Raw genomic sequence first — 24,366 nt, 5'->3', positions numbered from 1 at the left:
CAATGGCCATTTGTATATGTATATGTGCGATCTAACATAAAACTATTATCGGTGTATGCATCGATCTCAATGAGAAAAAAAATCATTTGCCCCAAAGCCCCCAAAAAGTGCCTGCAACGCAAAAAAAATCTCTGCAAGTTCGAGGTACGATGTGATTAATGGACCAGGGATCTAAGGCAACAAAGGTGCCAGCACTGTGTGGCAACCATGCATATCTAAAACAGAACTAAGCCAACATGGATGAACATTTCTAACCAAAATAAAACTTCGCTAGAAACTAGTTTTGAATTTTGTTTTGCCTCCATTTGTTGTTCCATCAAAACCATTGGCAACACACTGAAATCTTTCAGGGTTGTATGTATGTATGTATGTCTTTGCCACAGACATAACAACAATGACAACAACAACCACTACAACAGCAGCAAAAACTGCATTAGACCATCGAAAAACTTTGGAAATTCTAAGAAAACGAAGTTCAACTCTACTTTGAAAAGATAGAGGCACACAGATACACACACACACACACACACACACACAAAGTGTATATGCACACTCACACAGATGTGCATGGATTTGTACAAACAAAAATATCAGCAGAACCCCCCAAAATGCATCGAAAACCAGATTTTAATTCAGTTTGAGAAAATCAACACTAAAACTCGCAAATAAATGGACAGACATATCAACAGACAGATGGTTGGACGGACAGATAGTCACTCAACCTCTGTGAAATAAAAACAAAAATAAATGCACAAAAAATAGTAACATCCACAAATAGCCGCCACAAAACAACAACACATCAACAGCAGCAACAACTAAGACCGGCAGGGAGGCAGGCAGGCGGGCGGGCGGGCAGAGCCAGCAGCGGCAACAACATTGCCAGCAACAAAGTACAATATTTTCCATTGTAAATAGACGAACACACTGGCACACATACGCTCGTACTTGTACAGCAAGTAGTGCCCGTACTTGGATGCATTGTAGACGTCGAACGTTGAACGTCGTCGTTGTATGTTCGTGTGTTTGCTGCTGCACATATTTTGCTGCTGTTTTCTATCTAATATCCGTCCTTGGCTCGTCTGTTCAACTTTGTCCTACTTTTGCATTAGTTGGCTCTAACAAAATTTACAACAACGCCATGCATACAGCCAGCCAGCCCCACACATTCGCACACATTCGCACACGAACACACATGCGGGTTGCACTCTGTTGGCATGCATTGCAATCAACACGAACTTATTCGCACACCCAACACACACACGCACACACTCATCCAATCGTCAACAATACCAACACATTGGTTCCGAGGAAAACTTAGCAAAGCATAATGCAGTCGTACCTCATGTTCGTGGCTGTAATCGTTGCGTTGTTGTTTGTCGTCATTCGTTCGTTCAGAAACTTCATGCAAAACACTACGCATGCTGTAGCACACTTCTCGCCCAGGCATGGAAATGTTAACGCAGATCAATTGCAAATTTTCATGTCTTGCATTACGTAGTGCAAACTCTGGCTCAAAATTGAGAAAATTAACTTTTTTTTGTGTCTTAGATAGTCATTTAGTACAACATCAGGGATATTTAATTCATAAAATTAGGTATGGTTTAATCAACTACTTTAGAATGCACTGTGGTCGGACTTGTATGGAAAGAGCGGCCATAAATGCATAAAAGCCGCATTTATTATCCGATTTCGATAGAATTTGAAACAATGACTTGTACTATGCAGACCGACATCCGAACCGAATAGGGTCCATGATTTGATTTAATATGATTTTGAATCTTAAGCCCATGATTGTCGCATTCATTACTCGATTTCGCTGAAGTTTGGAACAGTGAGTTGCAGGAGGCGTTGAGGATGGCTTATATTGGACCATATTTAGATATAGCTATCATATAAACCGATCTCCCGAATGGGACTCTTGAGCCCCAGGAGGCCGCAATTTGTATACCATTTCGCTGTATTTTTGTGCATATTGTTTTGTTATGACCTCTAACATACATGAGAAATAAGTTAAACCACCTATTAAACCACCTATTAAAAAAGCCTATGGACCGAACAATGGTAGTATAGAGCTAAAGTAATGGTATTAGAGAGTGAAAGAATACGTAGCAAAACGTGTCCGCAGTAAACACCGCACAAATAAAACAATGCCACATAATCAATACCACGGACAGAATCGAAAACTTTCAAAAATGGTACCTTTAGTCATTTGTTTATAACTTCAAAGATTGCAAAAAGTTTCAGCTAAAATTTTACATGTAGCATCTTTAGACCACTATTGATATTGGAGTAAAATATCAATAGAGAGTTCAAAGGGGAACTCAACACTAACCATATTAATACCTATCTTTTCGATATTCACTATAGATCTAATAATAGATAATCACAACTTCTCTCTTTTGGTGCTATTCTTCAAGAGTACCATTAGAATGAATTAAAACAATTAAGTGACTTGTGTGGTACGAACATAGTCCACGATTGAAACGTTTGCGTGCCCACAGCTCCAAAGCAGCTTGCAAAATATTTTCCCGGTAATAAGTCGCATTAACTTTCGTGAGATCAAATTCTCGTGAGTTTGCTCCGTGAAGTAAACACGATCATTTTACTAGTTATTCTCATCAGAGAAATCGATGTTCGGAAATTCACCACGTACGTGCAGGCGCAGCAACCTTTTTGCTATCTCAAGTCTAACTTTGATTTTCACTATTGCTTGGATTTCGTGTTATTAATTTCAGGTGTTGTTTTTTTACCACCACAACGTTTGGTTAGGCCACCAGTATCATTAATTTTGCCCCTGTTCCTTAGTGGAATTTTTTTTGGCAAAAATTTGTATTTTTTTGCAATTTTACCCGCATCATTATAACCATTTATGGTGGGTGCCATACATTTTGTTCACTTTGAGGTGTATGAGTTCGCAAACAATAGCAGGTTGTGATTTTGTTTAAATGAGGCTTGGAATGAAAATTCAATAATGAATACATAGAAGTGGGATTCTACCCGATTAACCCACACAATTGGCAGGGTTAAAAAGGGTTTTCGGATATTTAGTTGGGTATTTAAAAAATCAAGTAATTTAACACGTGGCAACATCTAAGTGGCAACTAGTCGATAAACTTTTGGTAAAGAGATATTTTATCGAATGTATAGCTTAAACTAGAAAATGGATAAAATGAGAGAAAAATAAATTTTAAGTGATCATACATAGTAATTAGGGTATGAATTTATATCCCATACCACTTCGATTATATGGGGTATTTTAGCTTCGCATATTTTCATGAAAAGGTAAGTAGGAGAAGAACCTGATCGACTTTCGTAGTTTTCGAGCCATGTCCGTCTGTCTATCCATGTATTGTTGAAGTAATTGTACAGCTAGAAATGCTTGTCCAATTGTCATCAAATTTTGCGAAAGTCATTTTTTTCGCCCACAGACAAGTGCTATAGATTTTGGGAATCGAGAGATCCATCAATATTAGTGATGGGCAGAGTTGAAAAAATTTAACTATGTTTGCATGGGGGACAGTAAAACCCGAACGATTAATTAGTGAAGTTGCTTGGTTGAATGATAACAATTCGTGAATGGGACGAAGCTAACGAAGCACCTACGATTTATATGGAAGCCGCATCCACATGTGGTTTGGTCTCGACCATATACCGCACGGTTGTCGCACTTTTGCATATGAGGAATAAAGGCCTCTTTTTTCAGCTGAAGATCTTAAATCGTCAGGTTGGTCTGTATTTCGGCTATATTCACTACGGATACTGGTGGCCTCTCGTCAAACCATTGTTCTAAATTTCATTGAAATCGGGCAATAAATGGGTTTTTGTGGGCTCAAGACCTTACATAGGCAGATCTCTCTTAATGGCTGCTATATTTCAGCGATATCGAATAAAAAATGCGTTTTTATGGCCTTGATATCAAAATGTATAAATATCTATAAAGAATATGAAATTAATATATAAATATTGCACAATGTTTCTGATTGCCAAAATATCTGCAAATCCATAAATTCCAGGTTTTGGGTAAATATTGTTTTTTACCCATTTACCGGGTAAATACCTTTTGGGTATTTACGCATTGCCCATCTCGAGGACAATGCTTGCTTGACTATATACATTTTTGTAGTCTGTTAACTGACCGATTTAAATCGGATCATATTTGTGCTTTTGAAGAATCTGAAGACCTCTGATGGTCCAGGAAGTTAAATCGATGATGATGATTGATGATGATGATTGTGCCATTATTGACCCCGCGGTATAATGTGGGCCCAAGTTTAAAGAATGGAATAATTAACAATAATTTTTCTGTTTCGAGACTCGAACCCGGGTCTGGTTCTGCTATGTAAACAAAAGTTTCTAGGTTCAACTCTCGGCTGCGACAAAAGGTAAAGTTTCATTTAATTTATAATTGCAATGTTTCATATTAAATTCGTGTTCTTCAAAACAGCAGCAGGCAATTGATATCGTGGGGTTGGAAGACAGGCAAAACTAAATGGGCTGTGTAACTAAGATGTGTCCGCCAGTCTCCAATTGGATGCTCCGAAGAGTTCGGGAATAGCGATTTATTTCAATAATTTCAGCTTCCAGTTTCAATGCTCGTTACTTCATATTTGGAAAGTTAGCATTGAAATAATGCTATGTAAAACATTTTTCCTACCTGTTATGAAATTTATGAACTCGTAAAGAGTACAAAATGCCTTAGCGCCATAGGAAGTTCACTATTTCCAAAACTTAGTTAATTTTTAACTAGGGTTTAGGCTCAAGATTTTTTGAGTGCTTGTGACCCAAATGTGTTTATGTATCTCCGACCACAAATGGAATCTCGTATTGCAGCTTCAAAATATGGGGTGGGTATTGAGTAGTAACTTAATAGGTGCATTTTTGTGGAATGGGTTCCAACCAAAGGCCTGCACAAAACCATTCATTGGTGACTGTTTTTGCTGAACTCGTGAACGCTGAACACTCATGATGTAGTATTTCAAGACTACTGAAGAGCGAGTTACTAAAGAAGGAGTAAAACGAACAATTTGCTGTTGAGTAGATAATTTTGAAAAACAACCACCGAATTCATCGGCGCTACAGTGAGATATGAGAAATTACTTGCTCTACACTAAGTCATATAAAAGCGTCTCGCTGTCATTTTCTAAATATGAAATCGTTTGCAAACTGTTTTTGTTTGTTATTGAAAACAATGGGTCTGAGATAGAGTTATGTAGATGATACTCTGCGATTCATACTGGAAGATAAGGAAGTGCAAAAATTTAAATGGTGAGGAAACCTGGAGCCCGCACAACAAAACAAAACTGGCCCTCAAATAACAACATCACAAGAGTGCCAACACACAACTCCAGGATCAAGTTATGATTTTTTTTAATTGGAACTTCACAGCCCGACCATGCAGATCCAGATGATGGTCAAAATTTGGTGACAATATCCCAATTACCATAAGTTTGGATGAAGAATTTATTTCTACGTCGAGTCCATGTGAATTTTTATTGGTGTCCATAAGTCACCACAACTCCAAGAAACTTGAAATTAAACCAAAACCAGCTTGAAACATTCGCATGCTTTTTATTGTCATTGGCGGACAAAAGTGCATTAAACCACAATAAGTTATTGTGTGAAGTCGCAACACAAAATGTGTAATGGTGATTTCGATTGTGCAACCAAGTGTAGCTTTTTTCGACATGTTGCACTGCAATCGAAATTTTGTGTTAGTTTGTCAAAAAAAAATATAACCCCACCACCGGGTGTAGTGTTCGTTTGTAATGGTGTTGCCTACAGAGAGTGGAAAGTGTTGCATTTCTTACACCGTGCCAAGTCAACGGTGGAGAATGTCGCACTTAATCAGCAGCTATCATTCTAACAAATTTTGTGTTGAAGAAATATATAAAAATGAAAAAGTGAACGCGTTTTATTGATCTTACGGTATATTAGATGCATTGCTAGAACGTTCTTCATCCTAAGACGAGGATGCGATTTTTACCATATTATATGGGCGAAATGACTACATATGAACATGATCGATTGGAAATGCAAAAAGTGTAACACTATGAGAGGATTGGGGGCGACATTTGCAAAATGTTATCCCGTATAATTGCAACAGTAGTGTAACATTTTTTTCAGAATCGAAATCACCATAAGTTTTAAAAACTTTCTGCATTAACATTTTACAAAACTACTCTTATTTGTGCGGCATCTTATTGCCTATCGTTATCATTGTGAAAATAGCATAGGGTGTGCTCTAAATGAGATTTTTAAAGTCTCATCTATTGTTCCCCATTCCTGAAATTCGTCCACCATCCCATCCTCTGTATTTATTTTGGCAACATTGATCCAAATAACGCATTCTACTCCACATGCCCATTGGGGTCTTGTTCTAGCCGGCGTGCACCCTTTGAGGTCGCATGATTGCTGAAAACTTCTTGTGTCAATTTTAAAGTTGCAGTGTCATTAAATCTTTTCGTAGGCATTTGAATAGAAGTCTTGTTGTTGTTGGTGTTTCTGTTTTTGTTTTTGTTTGTATTTATAATATGGCATATTGATTGAACGATTGATCGGTCGCTTCTATGCTGATACTATTTCTGGCAAACCCATTGCCTCTCCCATGGCAGAATGCCGCTGTTGGTGACTTTATCGGCAATGGTGAGGGAGGAAGAGTTGGGCTTGAAAGAAATATAAAATTCTGTTTTGTTTGGCTCTTTCAGCAGCGATCTTATGCGGCCCCATCTCCCACCTCCCCCACATCTGACAGCGGAGAGCAACAAAATAAACACACATCCATATGTATGTATGTGCGTCCCAAGCAACGGGAATACGGGCATACACACCGACATACAGACATGAATGTTGATGAGGTTCTTTTCACACAAATGACGATTCGTCGTCGTCGTCGTTGTCGTTGTCGTTCATAGTAGCGGCGTTGCGATGCGCCTGCATTTGTTTGAGTGTCAGTGCTCGCAGGCAGTAAGCAGTGCCTTTGTGTGTACGTGTGTGGGGGATTGCTTCTTCTTGTTTTTGGGTTGAATGACCTCCGAAAAATATATATATTTTTTTTATTTTTGTTGATTTTAGACTTTTACTATGGGTCGTTCGGTCGATTGGCGGCTGGTGAGAGCATGCCGTCGAGAGTAAAGAAATGAGCGTGCACACGGACATATATATGTATGTACATACATGTGAGAGCCAGTGTGAGTGTGTACTTGCGTGCTCAAAGAAATGTAGACATACCTAGTAACTTAGTGCGTGAATTTGTGCTTTATGGTGTTTATCAGTACCCCACCCCCGTCGACCCCTCCCACCATCTAATGGCTAAGGTTTTGTTTTCGTTCCGTTTCTTATGGCCGTAATCATAGATGCTACTTTTGTTCTTGTCGTTGCTGCTGTTGTCTTCGGGAGATTGTTTGTTGGTTTGTTTGTTTCCTTGTGACTCTCGTTTTTGCCCTGCTCCAAAACCAAGTCGTTTTCCGCTTTTCATTTGATTTTTGATGTTTTTTGTTGTGTTCGAAAAACGCTTTGCGCTGTGGCAACAAACATTTGCGTATCCAGATATACAGTCGTGCTTACATACATCAAAATCCACATTTAATTATTCGTGAGTATGGGTGTTCGTGTGTGTGTGTGTGGTTCGTGTGACACTACGCAAATCTATGTGCAAGCGAATGTTCGTTCGTTCGTTCGTTGTTCGTCTGATTGGAACAATCAAACCAACGACATAATAGAGCGAGCGTTATGATAGTGGGACTTGGTTGCTGCGTTTCGTTGCGTTGCGTGGATATTGTTGTCGTCGTTGCCATCGTCGCATGGGCCCATGTCGTTGTTGGTGGGGTGTTGCTCCTGTTGGCAATGTAGTTGTTGTATTTTCATCGTTGCTGCTATCGTCGATTTGATGGTTGATGTTGATGTAATAGTGCTTTTTATCGCCATACTCATTTACGCACTCACACACACACACACACACCCGTAACAAAATGTACAGGCATTGTCGTTGGAACCCTCATCATAGAAATATGTGCCCTGGCTAGCTAGTCTTTCCGTCCGTCCGTGCGCCCATCTGTCGGTCTGACTGTGTTACTACTTCGTTGTTAACTTAACTCTGCCAAACTATCCCGCCCGTAGATACTTCGCCTGTTGTGTCTGCTTGCCCTTTGCTCGTACGCTCGCTCGTTCTCCGTTGGAAGAGCGCGCGTATCTAAACACAACAATTCATCAACAAATTCGGCGATTGCTAAACAAAACACTTCACACACTCCCAACTTTCGATAAAAGAAATGAGAAAAGAAAACAACACAAAAATTTCTTTCACTTTTTCTTACGCATATTCGATCCGACGCTCCCTGGCTGCTCTCGCTCACGCTCTTCCTAACTCTTCTTTCCGCCACACTGGAGAAACCTGCTGCGTCCAATGTACAAATGAACAACGAATTTATTCCCCACTATATCGTTGGGGTATTGTCATAATCGGCAACATATACACGGGCATGCAAACAAACCAACATACACACGCGTCTGCATGTGCGTGCGTGCGTTTGTTTGTATTTATGCCCAGATTCACAATCAACATTTTCTACTGAGCGCACAAATTATTTCGGTGTGTGTGTGTGTGTTTTTTTTTTTTTTCTTGAATACGCACCCTCGCCTCCGCGCTATTCCCCAAAAACCCCACTACGTGCTGCGCTCCCCTTATGTGGGGTCTGTGAGTGAGCATGTGTGTGTGCGTGCGCGCTTTTTTGTTTAATTTTTCATTATGTTTTGTTTTCTCCCACCGTTGTTGGTATTTTCCCTTGCCCAAGTGACAGACAGCCTTTCTTTTGTCCCGCATTTCTTGCTTTCTTTTCATACGACTTCACTCGCTACAGCTGAAATTTTATTCACATTTACTCTCGCTGCTGCCGCTTCGACTGTTGGCCAACGACGCAGACGTCGTCAACTCAGCCCGAATGACATGAAATGCGTGAAGCGGCAATAACTGTAAATCATGAATTAACTAAAAACCAAGAGACGACCACCAAATTCGACGTGTCGGGAATTGTGAAAACTTTCAAATCTACCAAAGAAGAAAAGTAGCAACCAACAAACCACCCTCGCCATAGTCACATTCGTACGTACACATGCACACTCATGCATAGTTATACCAGTTGAGAGATCTGAGATTTTAGTTGAGTGGAAAATATCAAAGATATATCATCAAAATCCAAAACCAAAGATGCCAAAGTATTTTTCAATACCTATCTCCCCTTTAGTTTTGGCAGCAGTTAGATTTTCATCAGTTTTAAAAGGTTTCCTCAATCTCCTCCTTGTGTTTCCTCAAAAGAGGCGTGCTAAGTTCAGCCGGGCCGAATCTACAATAGTACACCCTCCACCAGATATTTATTTGAACCATATTTGGCACAATTCTTGGAAGTCATAACAAAACACCCATTGCTAAATTTCAGCCAAATCGGATAGGAATTGCGCCCTCTGGAGGCTCAAGATTCAAGATCGGTTTATATGGCAGCTATATCAAAAAATGGACCTATATGGCCCATTTACAACCCCAACCGCCCTACACTAATAAGAAGTATTTGCGTAAAATTTTAAGTGGCTAGCGGTTTTTTGAGAGACAGAGGGACGGACGGACACTACTACTCTTAGATAAATACGTATTTCGAGGTGTTACAAACGGACGAAATTATTTAGTATAACCCCATCATTTGGAAGGGGACAAAAAACGCTACATCTGTGGCATCACGCACATGTTGAAGATGATTAAACGGATTTGCATACTTCTGGTCAACCCAAAAACAAATAATGTCAAAAAGCATGTGGGAACGCCTCACCCCTAAAACGGGCAACTATCACGATCAGGCCAATATGGCTGTCAAGTGAAAGGTATTGAGAAGAAAAGCACAAATCTTAATAGTCGATAATCGTTCCACATAAATCTTCCAAACGGACACGTATCTCGATCGGTCCAATCCAGTTAAAGAGTATAGCACTCTAATAAACAAAATTTCAACAATTTCAAAATATCAAAATCATGTTGCAATAAAGAAATGTATAAAAGAAAAAGACAAGTAAAAGCGTGCTAAGTTCGGCCGGGCCGAATCTTACATACCCTCCACCATGGATCGCATTTGTCGAGTTTTTTTACCGGCATCTCTTCTTAGGCAAACAGGATATAAGAAAAGATTTGCTCTGCTATTAAACCGATATCAAAATATGGTCCGGTTTGGACCACAATTAAATTATATGTTGACCTGTGTAAAATGTCAGCCAATTCGAATAAGAATTGCGCCCTTTGGGGAGCTCAAGAAGTAAAATAGAGTGATCGATTTATATGGGAGCTGTATCAGGCTATAGACCGATTCAGACCATAATAAACACGTATGTTGATGGTCATGAGAGGATACGTCGTACAAAATTTCAAGCAAATCGGATAATAATTGTGACCTCTGCAGGCTCAAGAAGTCAAGATCCCATATAAACCGATTTGAACCTTATTTGGCACAGTTGTTGAAAGTAGGAATAAAATACGTCACGCAAAATTTCTGCCAAATCGGATAGGAATTGCGCCCTCTAGAAGCTTGAGAAGTTAAGTCCCCTGATCTGTTTACATGACAGCTATATCAGGTTATGAACCGATTCAAACCATACTTGGCACAGTTGTTGGATATCATAAAAAAATACTTCGTGCAATAATTCATTCAAATCGGATAAGAATTGCGCCCTCTAGAGGCTCAAGAAGTCAAGACCCAAGATCGGTTTATATGACAGCTATATCAGGTTATGGACCGATTTGAACCATACTTGGCACATTTGTTGGGTATCATAACAAAACAAGTCGTGCAAAACCATTTAAACCATACTTTGCGCAGTTGTTGGAAGTGATACCAAAACACCACGTGCATCTAGAGACTCAAGAAGTCAAGACCCAAGATCGGTTTATGTGGCAGCTACATCAAAACATGGACCGATATGGCCCATGTACAATCCCAACCGACCTACACTAAAAAAAGTATTTGTGCAAAATTTCAATGGGCTAGCTTTACTCCTTCGAAAGTTAGCGTGCTTTCGACAGACAGACGGACGGACGGACATGGCTAGATCGACATAAAATGTCACGACGATCAAGAATATATATACTTTATGGGGTCTCAGACGAATATTTCGAGTAGTTACAAACAGAATGACAAAATTAGTATACCCCCATCCTACGGTGGAGGGTATAAAAATCTCAAAGCAAATCTCATTAGATTCTTTTCAATAAAATTTTTAAAAAAGCAAATATGTAAAATTTTTTTTTTCGAAGCTAATATAGTCTAATTGCATCCTGTGGACCTACAACGTTCAAATTTATATCGATCTCCCGATTTGGGTTATTACGTCTAAAAAAGCCACATTTTTTACCCGATTTCCCTGAAAGTTGGCACAACGAGTTGTGATCTATATCTTAATATAGCCCCCATAAATACCGTTCTTAAGATTTAAAGTTATAGGCCGATAAAACCGCATTTATGAGCATATTTCGCTTAAATTTGAGTTGCATTAAACTTTTCATAATACGTACCGAGTATAGTTCAAATCGGACAATTATTGAATACAGCTACCATATATACCTATCTCCCGATTCAAATTCTTCGACCTTTAAAGAGCCCATTTAGTACCCGATTTCGCCGAATGTTAGCACAATGAGTTGTGTCGATATCCTTGACATCCATGGCAAATAGGTTCAGATCGATCGATATCTTAATATAACCCCCATACGTCGTAAGCCCATAATCCAGCAATATCCAAAAATGATCCAATCTAGACCAAATTCGTGAAAAACGTTAAGTGATCACTGTTTAAAATTCAGCTATATCCAAACATATTCCAGTCTGTAACAAATTTGACACAGACAGGCTGACTTCCAAAATGTAGCAATGCAAAGTTAACCGATACATTTGGAAAAAGTATACAATGTAAAAATTTTGTATCGTGGCATTTTAAAACACTATACCTAAGGTACGTTAAAATTTGTCAAACATTTGGCCCAGCAAATTTTGCTCATGAACATTCCACTAACGAACAGGGGCAAACTTCTCATATATCAATGACTTCAGTCCAATTCAAGTTTAAGCTCAATGATAAGGGGCCTCCTTTTTATAGCCGAGTCCGAACGGCATGCCGCAGTGCGACACCTCTTTGGAGAGAAGTTTAACACGACATAGTTCCTCACAAATGTTGCCAGCATTAGGAGGGGATGCATTTGCATATGTTTCCAATGTCTACTTATAAGTAATACCTATGTATGTATTGTTATGAGAGCTACATCATCCCGATTTTGATGAAAAAAGGAAGAATTGTGCAGAAGAGTTATAAATCACGAAGATCGGTTGAGTTTTTGTGGTTGCTATTGCCTTATTATATGGGGAAAGGAAATGCTTTGGGTCAAATTTCATGAGGATCGGTAGACATTAAACTAAATTAATTTCTTCTAATTGCAATAGGATTCGTTCCTAAGCTGAAAAAAATCACCTGCTACAAACTTTAAGCAAATGCTATCAAAAAATGGAATCTATACTTTGAACATGGGCAGACGGACGAACGCACATACGGGTATGACTGAACCGAATCGGAAACTGATTCTGAATCGATCGGTTTACCTTACAATGGTCCATCTCGTCTGCTTTTCGGCATTACAAACTAATCTTTGCATTTGTTAGAGAAGTTTTTTTCTTTGTAGTTTAGTGAAGTCTTGAGTTGTTGAAAGCCCAGATTATGGGTTATACGATATCATTACAAAAGAATTTCTTCAGTTTTTCAATAGATGTCCGTTCTAGCTTCCCCATTGCCATAAATTATCGAACAAGCCTTTTACGCGAGGGCTAACTGTTGTGTTTAGGGAAATTATGATGACTTTCACTACTTCGCAACCATGTATGTTTGTTTGTGTGTGCGTGTGTGTGACAAACTTTTGTTGAGGTAACTTTTAAGCGTTTCTCCCTAGCACACGCACACATTCACAAAACTACACTTGCACACGCACTCCACAACACTTGGCTTTGTTTACGTGAAGTGGTACTTGGACGCGTGTGCTTGCATGAGTGGAAGAGAGAAAGAGAGAGAGAGAGAGCGCGCGACAGAGAGTGTGTAAGAGGGGATTAGCGTAGTTTTTTTTTTCCTTAAAAATGATTTGGCAACTTGGCAAAAATAATTAACATGTCGATGTTGCTGCTGGCCAGTCGGTCGTGCAATGTTCGATCCCAGCCGTGGTTGAAATGCATGGTTCGTCTTTGTTGGCAACAAAACCAGAAATGCCGATGCCAACTTCAAAAAAAAAAAAGAAGCAACAGTCAGCCAACAGTTAATGGCAATGCAAAGGGAAGGGAAGAACTGAGATGTTTATTTTGTACCTCAAAACCTAAAGAAATGAAAATATAAAACACAAACAAAGTTTGACGTCCTTAAGACTCGCGCTTCACAAGAAAGCAGAGTGGTATGGATGCATGAAGAGTGTATACGAAACCTGAGTATGGATATGGATGGAAATTTTTAAACCTAAGAATACTTATAAAATACGAAATTGTTGGGATTGATGAGTGGTGGTGGAGGTGGTGATGATGATGCTCACTCCCCCCAACATCAAATCGCGTTAACCACCAACCCACCCACCCATTCAGGCACCTTTTAAGTAGACAAAGTAGTCAGTCGTTTACCTTTTATCGATCCACTTGAGTTGTTTTGTCCTGGCGATTGTACATTACTCTGGCCCAAAGTGTTTGCGTGTGCTTCCAGCTTGGATGTGACACTGTTCCACATATCAAACATACGTTGCGTATACATTATAGTTCTGTTTTTGGTGTTGTTGAGTGTATGTGTTTTCGTGTATAAAGGGGGTGTTGAACGAAAAACTGAGTTTGAATTTTCTTTCGAAAAACTTAAGAAATTTTTATTTTAGTTTTTTTTTATTTTGTTTTGTTTTAAATGCGTTTTATGCGCTCGGCGTTTGGTTTTTTTTTAATTTTTTTTTTTTGCTTAAATTAAACTTTCCTTTATAAGTTTTTGTTTATTTTCTTGTCGGATATACGTTAAGGCATGTTTTATGGTTGTAAGTTTTAGGTTTTTCTATGTCTTGTGTATGTTTATCAACGGAGATTTGTTATAGAAAAAATACAACAAATTGTATTTGTTGTATGTATAACTTTTATGTTTTGTTTTGTTTTGTTTTGTTTTTTTTTATATAAATAAATGCTAAATGCTATGTAATTGTTGTTGCTACTTTTTGTTTATTTATATATGTATTTTTTTGTAATTATTGTTGGTTGAAATGAAACATTTGATGTTTGTTGTTGTTGAAATTTTTGCTAGACTTTATTTTGTTGTTGTTGTATTTCGTTTTTCTGGCCTTATGTTAGGCGGCCCTTTTTAACATTGCACTTGTGTTGCTTGGTTGCTTTGTATGTAGATCAATTTGTTGTTGTTGTTTTTTTTTTGTTGTTTCTTTTGTTGTGGGTGGAGGGGGTCGAGAGAATGTGAGAGTGAAAGAGAGAGAAATGGGGAGGCAGGAGGCTCTGGTTGTGATTTTTTTCTTCTGTTTCGAGGGGTATGTAGGGTTGTCGCTTGAATGCTGCCAATTAAGCGCGTAATTTTATTGTTGTGTGACGTTATAAAATTCGGGGGAGGGGGGATATTTTATTTAGTTGTTGTTGTTGTTGTGTTTGCGTTATATCTGATGTGAAATTTGTAATATCACAGTCCACTATTTGTTGTTGTTGTTGTTGTTATTATTATTTTGTATATAAAATTTTGCTACTGTTTCCGTTATTGTTGGGTTTTTTGTTTTTGTTGTTTTGCTTATATAATTTTTGTTTTTGCTTTAACTCTTTAGTGATAGGTACAATTTTGGTTAAATTTTGTTTAGATGTATGTATGTATAATTATTTTGTTATTAAAAAATGCTAATTATTTATTTTTTGCAATATTGGTTTCCGTTTTTGTTTTTTTATTCTATGTGTATAGGCTAATTTACTTTTTCTTGTTGTTGTTGTTGTTATAACTAATATAATTTTAGGTATTATTTTAATTTTTTTTTGTTATGTGTTTTTTTTGTAATTAAGACACTTGTTCTGATTTATTTTTAAATTTAAATTTCTTACTAGATACTCCTTTAATAATTTTCTAAATTTAAAGCCTTTTGTAGATTATTTCGCTTTCCTCTTCTTCCTTATTATGTGATAATTTTTTTTTAGTAATTATTTAACAGAAACATGAGGCTGAGAGGAGAGGAGAGTTGAGTAGAGAATGTAACAACAAAACCAAACAATCGATGAACGCAAGCAATTGTCGCCCGTGACGAAGACAATCGCTGCTTTGTTGTATCACTTGCTCGCAGAAGAGAGACTTTTTTTTGCACAAAACTATTAAAAGAGAAAACTACAAAACAAAATAAAATGTGAAAGAATCATAGGAGTGCTTTCTTTCTTTCTTTCGTATGACTGTAATTGTTGTTGTGGCTGTTGGGTGGTTGGTTTATGTTTTAGTTCCGGAGATTTAGAAAGTTTCAGCTGAACTTTTGGAGGATTTCAATTTGATTTTTCATTAAATCAAAGTGCTGTTGCTGATGCTGCTGCAGTTGATGATGTTGGTGATTTAGTTGTGTTGTATTAGTATTATTGCTTGGTTCGTTACTTTTTGTAATTCTGTTATTGTTGTTGTTGTTGTAGTTGTTTTTGTCGTTATTGTATGTTGTAATAGTTATTTTATTGTTTTGATTGTGTGTCGTATTTTTGCACTTGATCACTTTCACTGCGGCCTCAGCTGTAGCTGTAGCTGTTGCTGTGGCTGTCGCTGCGGCTGTGGCTGTGGCCGTTGTACCACCACTCACTGATGTATTCAAATAATTTTGTTTGTTGGGTTGTCGATTGATGGTGGTAGTACTTGCAGTCGTGGTGGTGGTTGTGGCTGCTGTTGGTGTTGTTGTATCGCCGCTGATGTTACTTGTAATGCTGTTATTATTGTTGTTGTTGTTGTTGTTGCTGTTGTTATTATTATCATTATTGTTTTGTCGATTTCTCCGCTTTGTTTGATTCCAAATCAAAATATCCAAAAACACGAAAATTTCACGACAATTTATTCCGGAAGACATTTGGTGGAATTCGTAACGTAATAAAATAAATTTTTGTTTCTCTTTTCTTTCTTTCTCTCTCTCTTTCTTTCTTTTTTTTGTGGCTTGTTTGCTTTGTCTCTCACTTTCCCACTATCTTCGCTTTCTTCTTAGGCGACGACGGTGATGACGATGGCGGTGGCGGCAATAAGAAAGCTAAAACCCCTCACCCGCTCCGCTACACACTTTTGCTCAGACTCAGGCCCAACTGGAAGGCCTCAAGTGCCATTTGTTAGTCTTTGACATCGCATTATTCCCGGCATTTATAAAAGATCCCATTGTGTTCGAAACAAAAAATAGATTTCTTTGGCAAAGAAATGTTTTAAAGAAAGTTCAAAATGTTTCCAAAACTTCGTTTTTTTCTCTTCTTCACTAAAACAAAAAAAAAAAAAAAAGCCGCAAATTTAAAAGCAATCCAATTTACAATTTTTTTCATGGCATGCAAATCTCTTTAAAACTGCCATTGTCATGCACCCCAAGCGAAGGACTTGTAAGCCATCATTTGTTTATTTTTTTCTACAGTCCTCTCAGTGAGCGATCCCCACTACTCCCAATGTGTCCCCATGTCCTGGCAGTGCAGTGAAATCAATAAGCACATCGTTGTCATTGCTCTGCAGCGTGATGGGGGTGGTTGTGGCGTTCCACAAATCAGCCCCCCATAGTCACACGGCAACTCGCCCTACCCATGGGCACTGCAATGCCCTCTGCACCCTTCATTCGTCATAGTCGATAACCAAAGAGTAAGAGAATATAAAAGCCTGCTGTGTTTTTCCGCTTTTGTTTTTTTTTTTTTTTTTTTGTTTCTTCCTTTCAACTTGGGTGGAAAATGGAAAAAGTTCTATGACCCATTGAGCTTAACAACACTTATGTTGCTTGTGCTGCTATTGCCTCTGCTTTCTGGTTGTTGCCGTTGTTGTTGTTGTTGTTGTTACTGAATGAAAAATCCAAACAGTGTTACGACTACGGAAAATGTTTGCAAAAATGCACCTTTAGATTCAACGTGATCCTCTTATTTTCGGTATGTGGCGAGAAATAGTTTTGTGAATATTGTCCAGCTTAGGTTTATATACCCAATGTTTGGATTCAACAATAGCACAGCAAAGAACACCTTCAAATTTAGGCATCACTGTGTTGTTGTTGAAGCATTTCATAGGCTACGAATGAAATTTGTCAAACAAATTTTTCAATATCCCCACAACTGGAGAGTGCATTGTTATCCACACTTAGGAGTTAAAAATGTGATTAAAGAGTCCTCGCATGGATAGAGATCTCAAACTCATATTCAGAGTTGGTGCCGATTTTGGCCGAAAACTTAACTCTTGGAGAGTGATGACAAAAACATTCATCATAAATCCCAAAATTAACTGCTATGTACCTGTAATAAGTTTAAGGAAAATTAAAGCATCCATGTGACAATTACTAGTTGGCATCGTTAAGTGATAATTTTGCTCCTCGGCGAATCGAACAATGATCTCCCATTATTAAACTCAAGGAGCAAATGCAATGCAAATATGACCATGAACATTCCACTAAAGAACCTTAGCAAACTTCTCACATATCACTGAGTGCTGGCCGATTCAAATTTTAAGCTCAAGGACCCCGTTTTTATAGACGAGTCCGAACGGTGTGCCGCAGTGCGACACCTTTTTGGGGAAGAAGTTTTAACTGGCATAGTACTTTAAAAATGTCGCCAGCATAAGGAGGGGATAATTTTTTCTGATGTTCTCGCCAGGATTTGAACCCAGGCGTAACGCTAACCTCTGCGTTACGGTGGCCTCCAACGTAACTTAAAGAGCATAGTATGAAATATTTTGCATCAAATTTTACTGTGAGTCCGTAAATAAGAGAAGTATGTCAGTACCGCCACCAATTTGTAGATGTCTATCTTTATTCTCGGTTAATTTCGTAAGTTTTTCGGATTCTTTGCAATCTGTCCCAAAAATCTCTCGCCATTTTTCATCATTAATGTGCCATCACTAATACTACCAAAGAAACTACAAACCTACAGAAAAGGTTTGTAGTACCCTATTACATAGAATTCGCACTTCTAAATAACCCCCAACTTTTTTGTTTGTATAAGGTCTGACTCTCCTCATGAGCCATCAAAAGGATGATCGGACTGGGCGGACCCTGCGTAAACTTCACAAACATTTTTGCAATGGTGGTAAATAATGACAACATGCGAGGGTTTATCAGCGATATCAGAGAGCATTGACTTCTATAAAGATTTCTTATAAAATTAGCCTGGGGTCTGGGGTCAAAATTCCCAAACCTGGTTAAAATTGCCCACTCAAATATCTCAACTACGACTTACGTCTTCAGTGGGTGAGCATTTGCACAATGCAAACCACTTCCACTTCATGTAGGCAAAGGCAAGACACTGTGGTGATTTACATGCCACATTGGAGCTGCCACTGCATACCGGTATCCAACAAACCATTCCTACATTCAGACAAACATGCATGCTTGGATACATACACGAATACGCGGCCATTCATTCATTCCCATGTACCGACTGACTTACATTATGAAATATAAATAACTACGGCATGGTTTAGTGCCGCATGACAACGACGACGACGGGGTGGTGGGGCATTGCATGAGACCGCAGGGGTGGGAGAAAAGTTTGACTGCGGTGGTGATGGTGGTGGTGGTGGTGTTGTCGGCAAGGAAAACTGTTATACACAAGTTTGTGTATGCCCCACTACAAACGCGTGCATACGTCATCATTGATTTTTTTGTCAGTGTCCGTTGGCTCCTCACTCCTTTTGCTCGTGCTGTTGCCGCGCAGCTGCAGCAAATCGACGGTGACTTACATCTACCATCCTCGTAGAGAGGAAAATGCAGAGAAAATCTCATCCAAGTAAGAGCAAATCTAGGCATGCATAGATGTGTTGTGGGGAAAGCACTTGCAAAAACTCGGAAATTATGAGAGCAGCTCCATGTCAATAAGAGGCATGCCTCACAGAGTTTATAATGGTCATAGGGTTGGTCACAACAATAATCAATCCTTAAATTAAGGAAACAAAGCACGGTAAACAGACTATTTTTAAGCATTACATTACAACAACGCCTTTAAATTAAATGGCCCAATTTTCCACCAAAAAAATAGATGGCTGTACTATTGTTTTGGCAAAAAGGATAGCACTCTTCCTTTTTTGAGCTATTCGCTAAGAGATATCCTTAGTCTTAGAATTCGCACGGCGCAATGTGGGCAATTTTAACCCAATAGTAAAAATAAAAAAAATGTATGAAGCTACTACCAAATTGCCTGGTAACCTATCGATAGTTTAATTTTTGCGTTAATATCGAGATTTTTCAATGCTACATATCTGTAAAGTTTAACTTTTCGTTGAAATGTTAAAAGTTATTGTGTTAACCAACAATTTTGCCATATGCAATTTAGCTTCATCATCACCTTTGCCAAATTGATTAAGGTGTTCTGCATATCCTACGAATATTGAGTACGGCGTAGTATCACTGGCGTGATCGACTGAAAACGTTGTTGCATCAACTAAACACCCACAACCATCAAGTTAAACTTTTTCAGTTATTTTAGCGTGATGAAAAATTCGTTGCCCCTTTTGTCAAGCAGTTGATGATACAATGCAAGTCTTTTAACTTTTTATATCCTACACCACTACTGTGGTACACGGTACTATAGATTTGTGCATTTGTTTGCAGCGCTAAGAAGGAGAAGAGCTAGACCCATTGATAAGTATACCGATCGACTCTGAATCACTTTCTGATTCTGATTCTTGTAATCAAAGTGTAGGTGGTATTTGTTGTTCAATTATCACGAAATTTTGCACATATCACTTTTTTGACCCAAGGACGAACGCTATTGATTTTGATCAAAATCGGTTCAGATTTAGATATAGCTCCCATATATATGTATCGCCCGATTTGCACTTAAATTACAAAATTTGGCACGGATTGTTTTTTTACCGATCTTAACATATCTTCAAAATTTCATCAAAATCGGTTCAGATTTAGATATAGCTCCCATATATATGTATCGCCCGATTTGCACTTAATTAGGCGTTGTAGCTACAATGTTCAACCGATCTGCACGAAATTTGGCACGAATTGTTTTGCTGCTGATGTTAACATATTTGCTAGTTTTCATCAAAATCGGTTCAGATTTGGATATAGCTCCAATATATATGTATCGCCCGATTTACACTTATAAGGCTGTAATAAACACAATTTGTAACCAATCTGCACAAAATTTGGCATGGATTGTTTTGTTACTGATCATAACATATGTGCGAGATTTCATCAAAATCGGTTCAGATTTAGATATAGCTCTCATATACATATATATTTATACATTGCCCGAATTTATAATTGTAAGGTAGGTGTAGGGGTAGGGGTAGGGGTATATTATATTCGGCTTCGCCCGACTTTTGCCTTTCCTTACTGGTTTTTCTTATTAAAGTTAGGCGGTAATGACGCTCAATTTAATGTTGGGCCTTATCACCGTGCTATGGGCGGTCATAACGCCCAATATTTATTTTGGGTCTTATAACCGGTGGGCATTATGACAGGTCGCCATCCAGAAACTGTAATGGCGTGATCATCACGATTTGGAAAAATGCACGGATATAGACCAATAGATTGAAAGTGGTAAATATTTGATGTTGTAAGACAAAATTTTGGTTGAAAAGTTGCTACTTCCTTGGGAAAAGTAAAATTTTAGAGTTAGGCAACTCTTAAGGTGGGTACTAATTTCGTTCACTGTCGAAAGTTTCCACAAAACATTGTTTTTCGTTTATTGCAGAAATCCTCAAAAAAGCGTTTTTTATAATAAAAAGGCAAACAGGATACCCCATCAGAGGGTTTACCACCAATATTTATTTTTATTCAGAGCATTACCAAATTTGATAAATGGGGTATGATTTGATGTCTCAATACATCTGCCAAATTTCATCAAAATCGGTTCAGATTAAGATATAGCTCTCATATATATCTTTCATCCGATATGTGGCTTTAATGGCTGTGGAAGCCACAATTTTGTCCGCTCATTTCAAGATTTTGAATGAGATGTTTAATTTAGTGTCTAAACATGTGTGTAAATTTATTTTTCACATCGGTTCACATTAAAATTTAGATGCTATATATACCTTTCATCCGATATGTATTTTAATGGCTGAAATCATCGTTATTTTGGTATGACCTTTACAAAATTTAGCATGAGACATTAGAGATATTACATAGTATCAGATTCAGATATAGCTCTTAAATATATATTTTAAATTATTATTATACCCTCCACCATAGGATGGGGGCATACTAATTTCGTCATTCTGTTTGTAACTCCTCTGAGACCCCATAAAGTATATATATTCTTTTGATCGTCATGTCATTAAAAGTCGATCTAGACATGTCCGTCCCTCTGCCTGTCAAAAGCACGCTTACTTCCGAAGGAGTAAAGCTAGCCGCTTGAAATTTTGCACAAATACATACTTCTTATTAGTGTAGGTCGGTTGGGAATGTAAATAGGCCATATGAGTCCATGTTTTGATATAGCTGCCCTATTAACCGATCTTGGATCTTGACTTTTTCAGTCTCTAGAGGGCGCAATTCTTATCCGATTTGGCTGAAATGTTGCATGTTACGATTTTCAACAACTGTGCCAAATATGCTTTTAATAGGTCCATAACCTGATATAGCTGCCATATTAACCGATCTGGGATGTTGACTTCTTGAGCATCCAGAGGTTGCAATTATTATACGAATTGGCTGAAATTTTGTACAACGACATCTCTTAGAAATTTCAACAAGCGTGTCCATTATGGACTGAATCGGTGTATAGTCTGATACAGCTCCTATATAAACCGATCTCCCGATTTTACTTCTGGAGCGCAATTTTTATTCGAATTGGCCAACAATTTACACAACGACTTCTATACTATGGTCTCCAACATTCAGTTCAATTGTGGTCCGAATCGGGCGAAGAAAACTTTATATCATAGCTCCAATATCATAGCAATTCTTTCCTTTTATCATATGTTTGCCTAAAAAGACATACCGGGAAAAGCACTCGACACATGCGATCCATGGTGAAGGGTACATAAGATTCGGCCCGGCCGAACTTAGAACGCTTTTTACTTGTTTTAGTTAACTAATTTGCGGGCATGTTTGATCGATTTTGGACCAATTTTGATTGGTGATATTTTGTTCTCTCTCACACACTTGTAATCCTAACAGAAGTGAAAGTGAGCCTAGTGAATGCACGCATACACCACTGAATGCAAAACAAAATTTCTTGCCTCTCTCCCATACATACAAATATTTTGAATTTGTCCATCCCTGCAAACAGTTTCTATAGTGCGAGTCACCAAATCTGCACTCAATGAAGTTGAAAACAATCTCAGGCGATATCATTTTTTACTCTAATTAGTGTCTTGGCCCATGAGTGATTAAATAGAGTCTAAAAAAAGTCTTTTTCGAATCGAGATTAATATTTGAAGATTTTATTTGCCATGATTCTCCCTGACTGGGATTTGAACAGCCAACCTTACGATTGAGAGGCGTATGCCATCCCTCTGTGCTACGCGCCTTTCTTCATTACAGAAGGCTTAGTAACCTTACGTTCTCTTGTGTAGGGTTTTTTGACATGGCGTCCGAAACAACAACAAAAAATCTATTTTTAAATTTGAATCAATAACAGTTGTTTATGAGAAACTAATTAGCGAATAGCGAAACATGAATGATAGAATTCCGATAGTAATGTATTTTGTTGTTTTAAATCATGAAATCTCTTCAAACTCTCATAAAAAGCACCTAAAAAGTGACTATTCTGGGAGGGAGTGAGAAAGTCACTTCCAAATGTTTGGAGGGCTCCCTGAGGTAATTCAAGAAAACACGTGGTTGAAGAACATAATAATTTTGGCCAAGAACAACATCTTAAGAGTGGAAAATGTGATTTGTAATCATTTTTAAAAAAATCTAAATTTATTTGAGGAGTGCAAAACAGAAAAATCCACGAAATGATCATATAAATGAAAGAATTGGATACATACGAACGTGCCCAAAAATAGAGAACATTACAGAAATAAAATGAGGCATTTATTTATGCACATTAATGTGTGTACCACACTTTTGGTGTTAGAATATTTGATTATCCATATATTAAATATTGATTGACAGAGACACAACTACCTAACAGCACCCCTTCATGTGGATCAATACTTCGGACATATTATACGCTAAATGCTGAAGTTGGTATCCATTACGATTCATTTCAATATAAAAATAATTTCTTCATTATACACCTTATTGAGACAATGTGGGGCCTTTGTCGATATTCCAACTTCCTGTAAGCAGAAGGCAATCACAGTTGAAAAATTTGACTTGCAATTTTTGGTCATCTACATAGTGCTCACGCAGCAGTGTATTAACTTAAAAAGTTTGTTTACCTATGCGATCTATATGCATAGTTGTAGCATTAAGACCCCCTCCGCTTGTAAAAATATTTAGTTTTTTGGTTTTAATAAAAAGACAACATAGTTTAATGCAATACATTTCAGTTTGTATCCGCAATTAATCAAGTTATGTGAAAAATGGTTTATCAATCAATTATTTACTTTAATTAGGTCAGTTAAATGTGTTTTTGAAAGAACGAAAATTTTTTCAATAAATTGGTTTATTGAGTTGATAACAGTTGATAACAATCGTTTTTTAATTGAAACTTCTTCAATCACGAAAATGATTACATCAATCACAGTTTTTGAAAAAAAAAAATATTTCAAATGAAAAAAATTTAAATCCAATTTCATTATGTTTGCTTGAAATTTTCAATTTATACTTCAATTAATCAAAAAAAAAAAAAAGAATTTAATTTCCTCCAAATTTTCAATTTCAATTTTCAAAATTTTTTTTTTTTTTGTTTTTTTTGAAAAATCCTATTTCGAAAACTAAGCGTTCAAGGACACTGCTGCTTGTTTAAAATTCCTTCGACAATAAATGTTTCTCCAACAAAGAAAGAATAAACCATTTAATTTATGATTAGATCATGTTCTTAATTTTCTCTAAATTTATTAGAATTAATTATTGAAATTATTTTTTTTATTATATAGAATTAATTATTGAATCTTTTTATTTGAAAAGGGCAACAAACCAATCAGTTTCAGATTCAATTAAAAGACGATGTTATCAATTAATTTTTTAATTTAATACATCTTTTTTTGAGCACCACACAGACAGGAACTTTGAGCTACAATGTGTGAGGTAGTCAT

General features: G+C 37.5%; 3 protein-coding genes across 3 annotated transcripts in view; all 3 read right to left on the bottom strand.

The window, feature by feature from the left end:
• The window catches only part of LOC106084589 (probable nuclear hormone receptor HR3), a 36,583-nt gene extending 22,761 nt beyond the window's left edge, over positions 1-13,822 (bottom strand). The window contains exon 1 of the mRNA XM_013248402.2: positions 13,677-13,822. Within this exon, the coding sequence (XP_013103856.1) occupies positions 13,677-13,803 (127 nt within the window). The 5' untranslated portion in view covers positions 13,804-13,822. The remainder of the gene's footprint in view (positions 1-13,676) is intronic.
• Positions 13,823-15,066: 1,244 nt separating this feature from the next.
• LOC106084591 (putative uncharacterized protein DDB_G0287457) lies at positions 15,067-16,305 on the bottom strand. Its single transcript, XM_013248404.2, has one exon. The coding sequence runs from the start codon at positions 16,103-16,105 to the stop codon at positions 15,521-15,523; it is 585 nt and encodes a 194-aa protein (XP_013103858.2). The 5' UTR covers positions 16,106-16,305; the 3' UTR covers positions 15,067-15,520.
• Positions 16,306-16,310: 5 nt separating this feature from the next.
• The window catches only part of LOC131998026 (mucin-5AC-like), a gene marked incomplete at its 5' end in the record, with an annotated part of 40,885 nt that continues 32,829 nt past the window's right edge, over positions 16,311-24,366 (bottom strand). Inside the window, one exon of the mRNA XM_059369986.1 lies at positions 16,311-16,495. Within this exon, the coding sequence (XP_059225969.1) occupies positions 16,446-16,495 (50 nt within the window). The remainder of the gene's footprint in view (positions 16,496-24,366) is intronic.

The sequence above is a fragment of the Stomoxys calcitrans genome, chromosome 5, assembly GCF_963082655.1.
Source record: "Stomoxys calcitrans chromosome 5, idStoCalc2.1, whole genome shotgun sequence".
Lineage (NCBI taxonomy): Eukaryota > Metazoa > Arthropoda > Insecta > Diptera > Muscidae > Stomoxys > Stomoxys calcitrans.
Note: the sequence above shows the minus strand (reverse complement) of the source record. Positions and strands in the feature narration are given on the sequence as shown.

What these genes read in the sequence shown, in the direction of transcription:
- LOC106084591 (XM_013248404.2), bottom strand. Translation starts at nt 16,105, where the DNA reads ATGTCTTCCGGAATAAATTGTCGTGAAATTTTCGTGTTTTTGGATATT.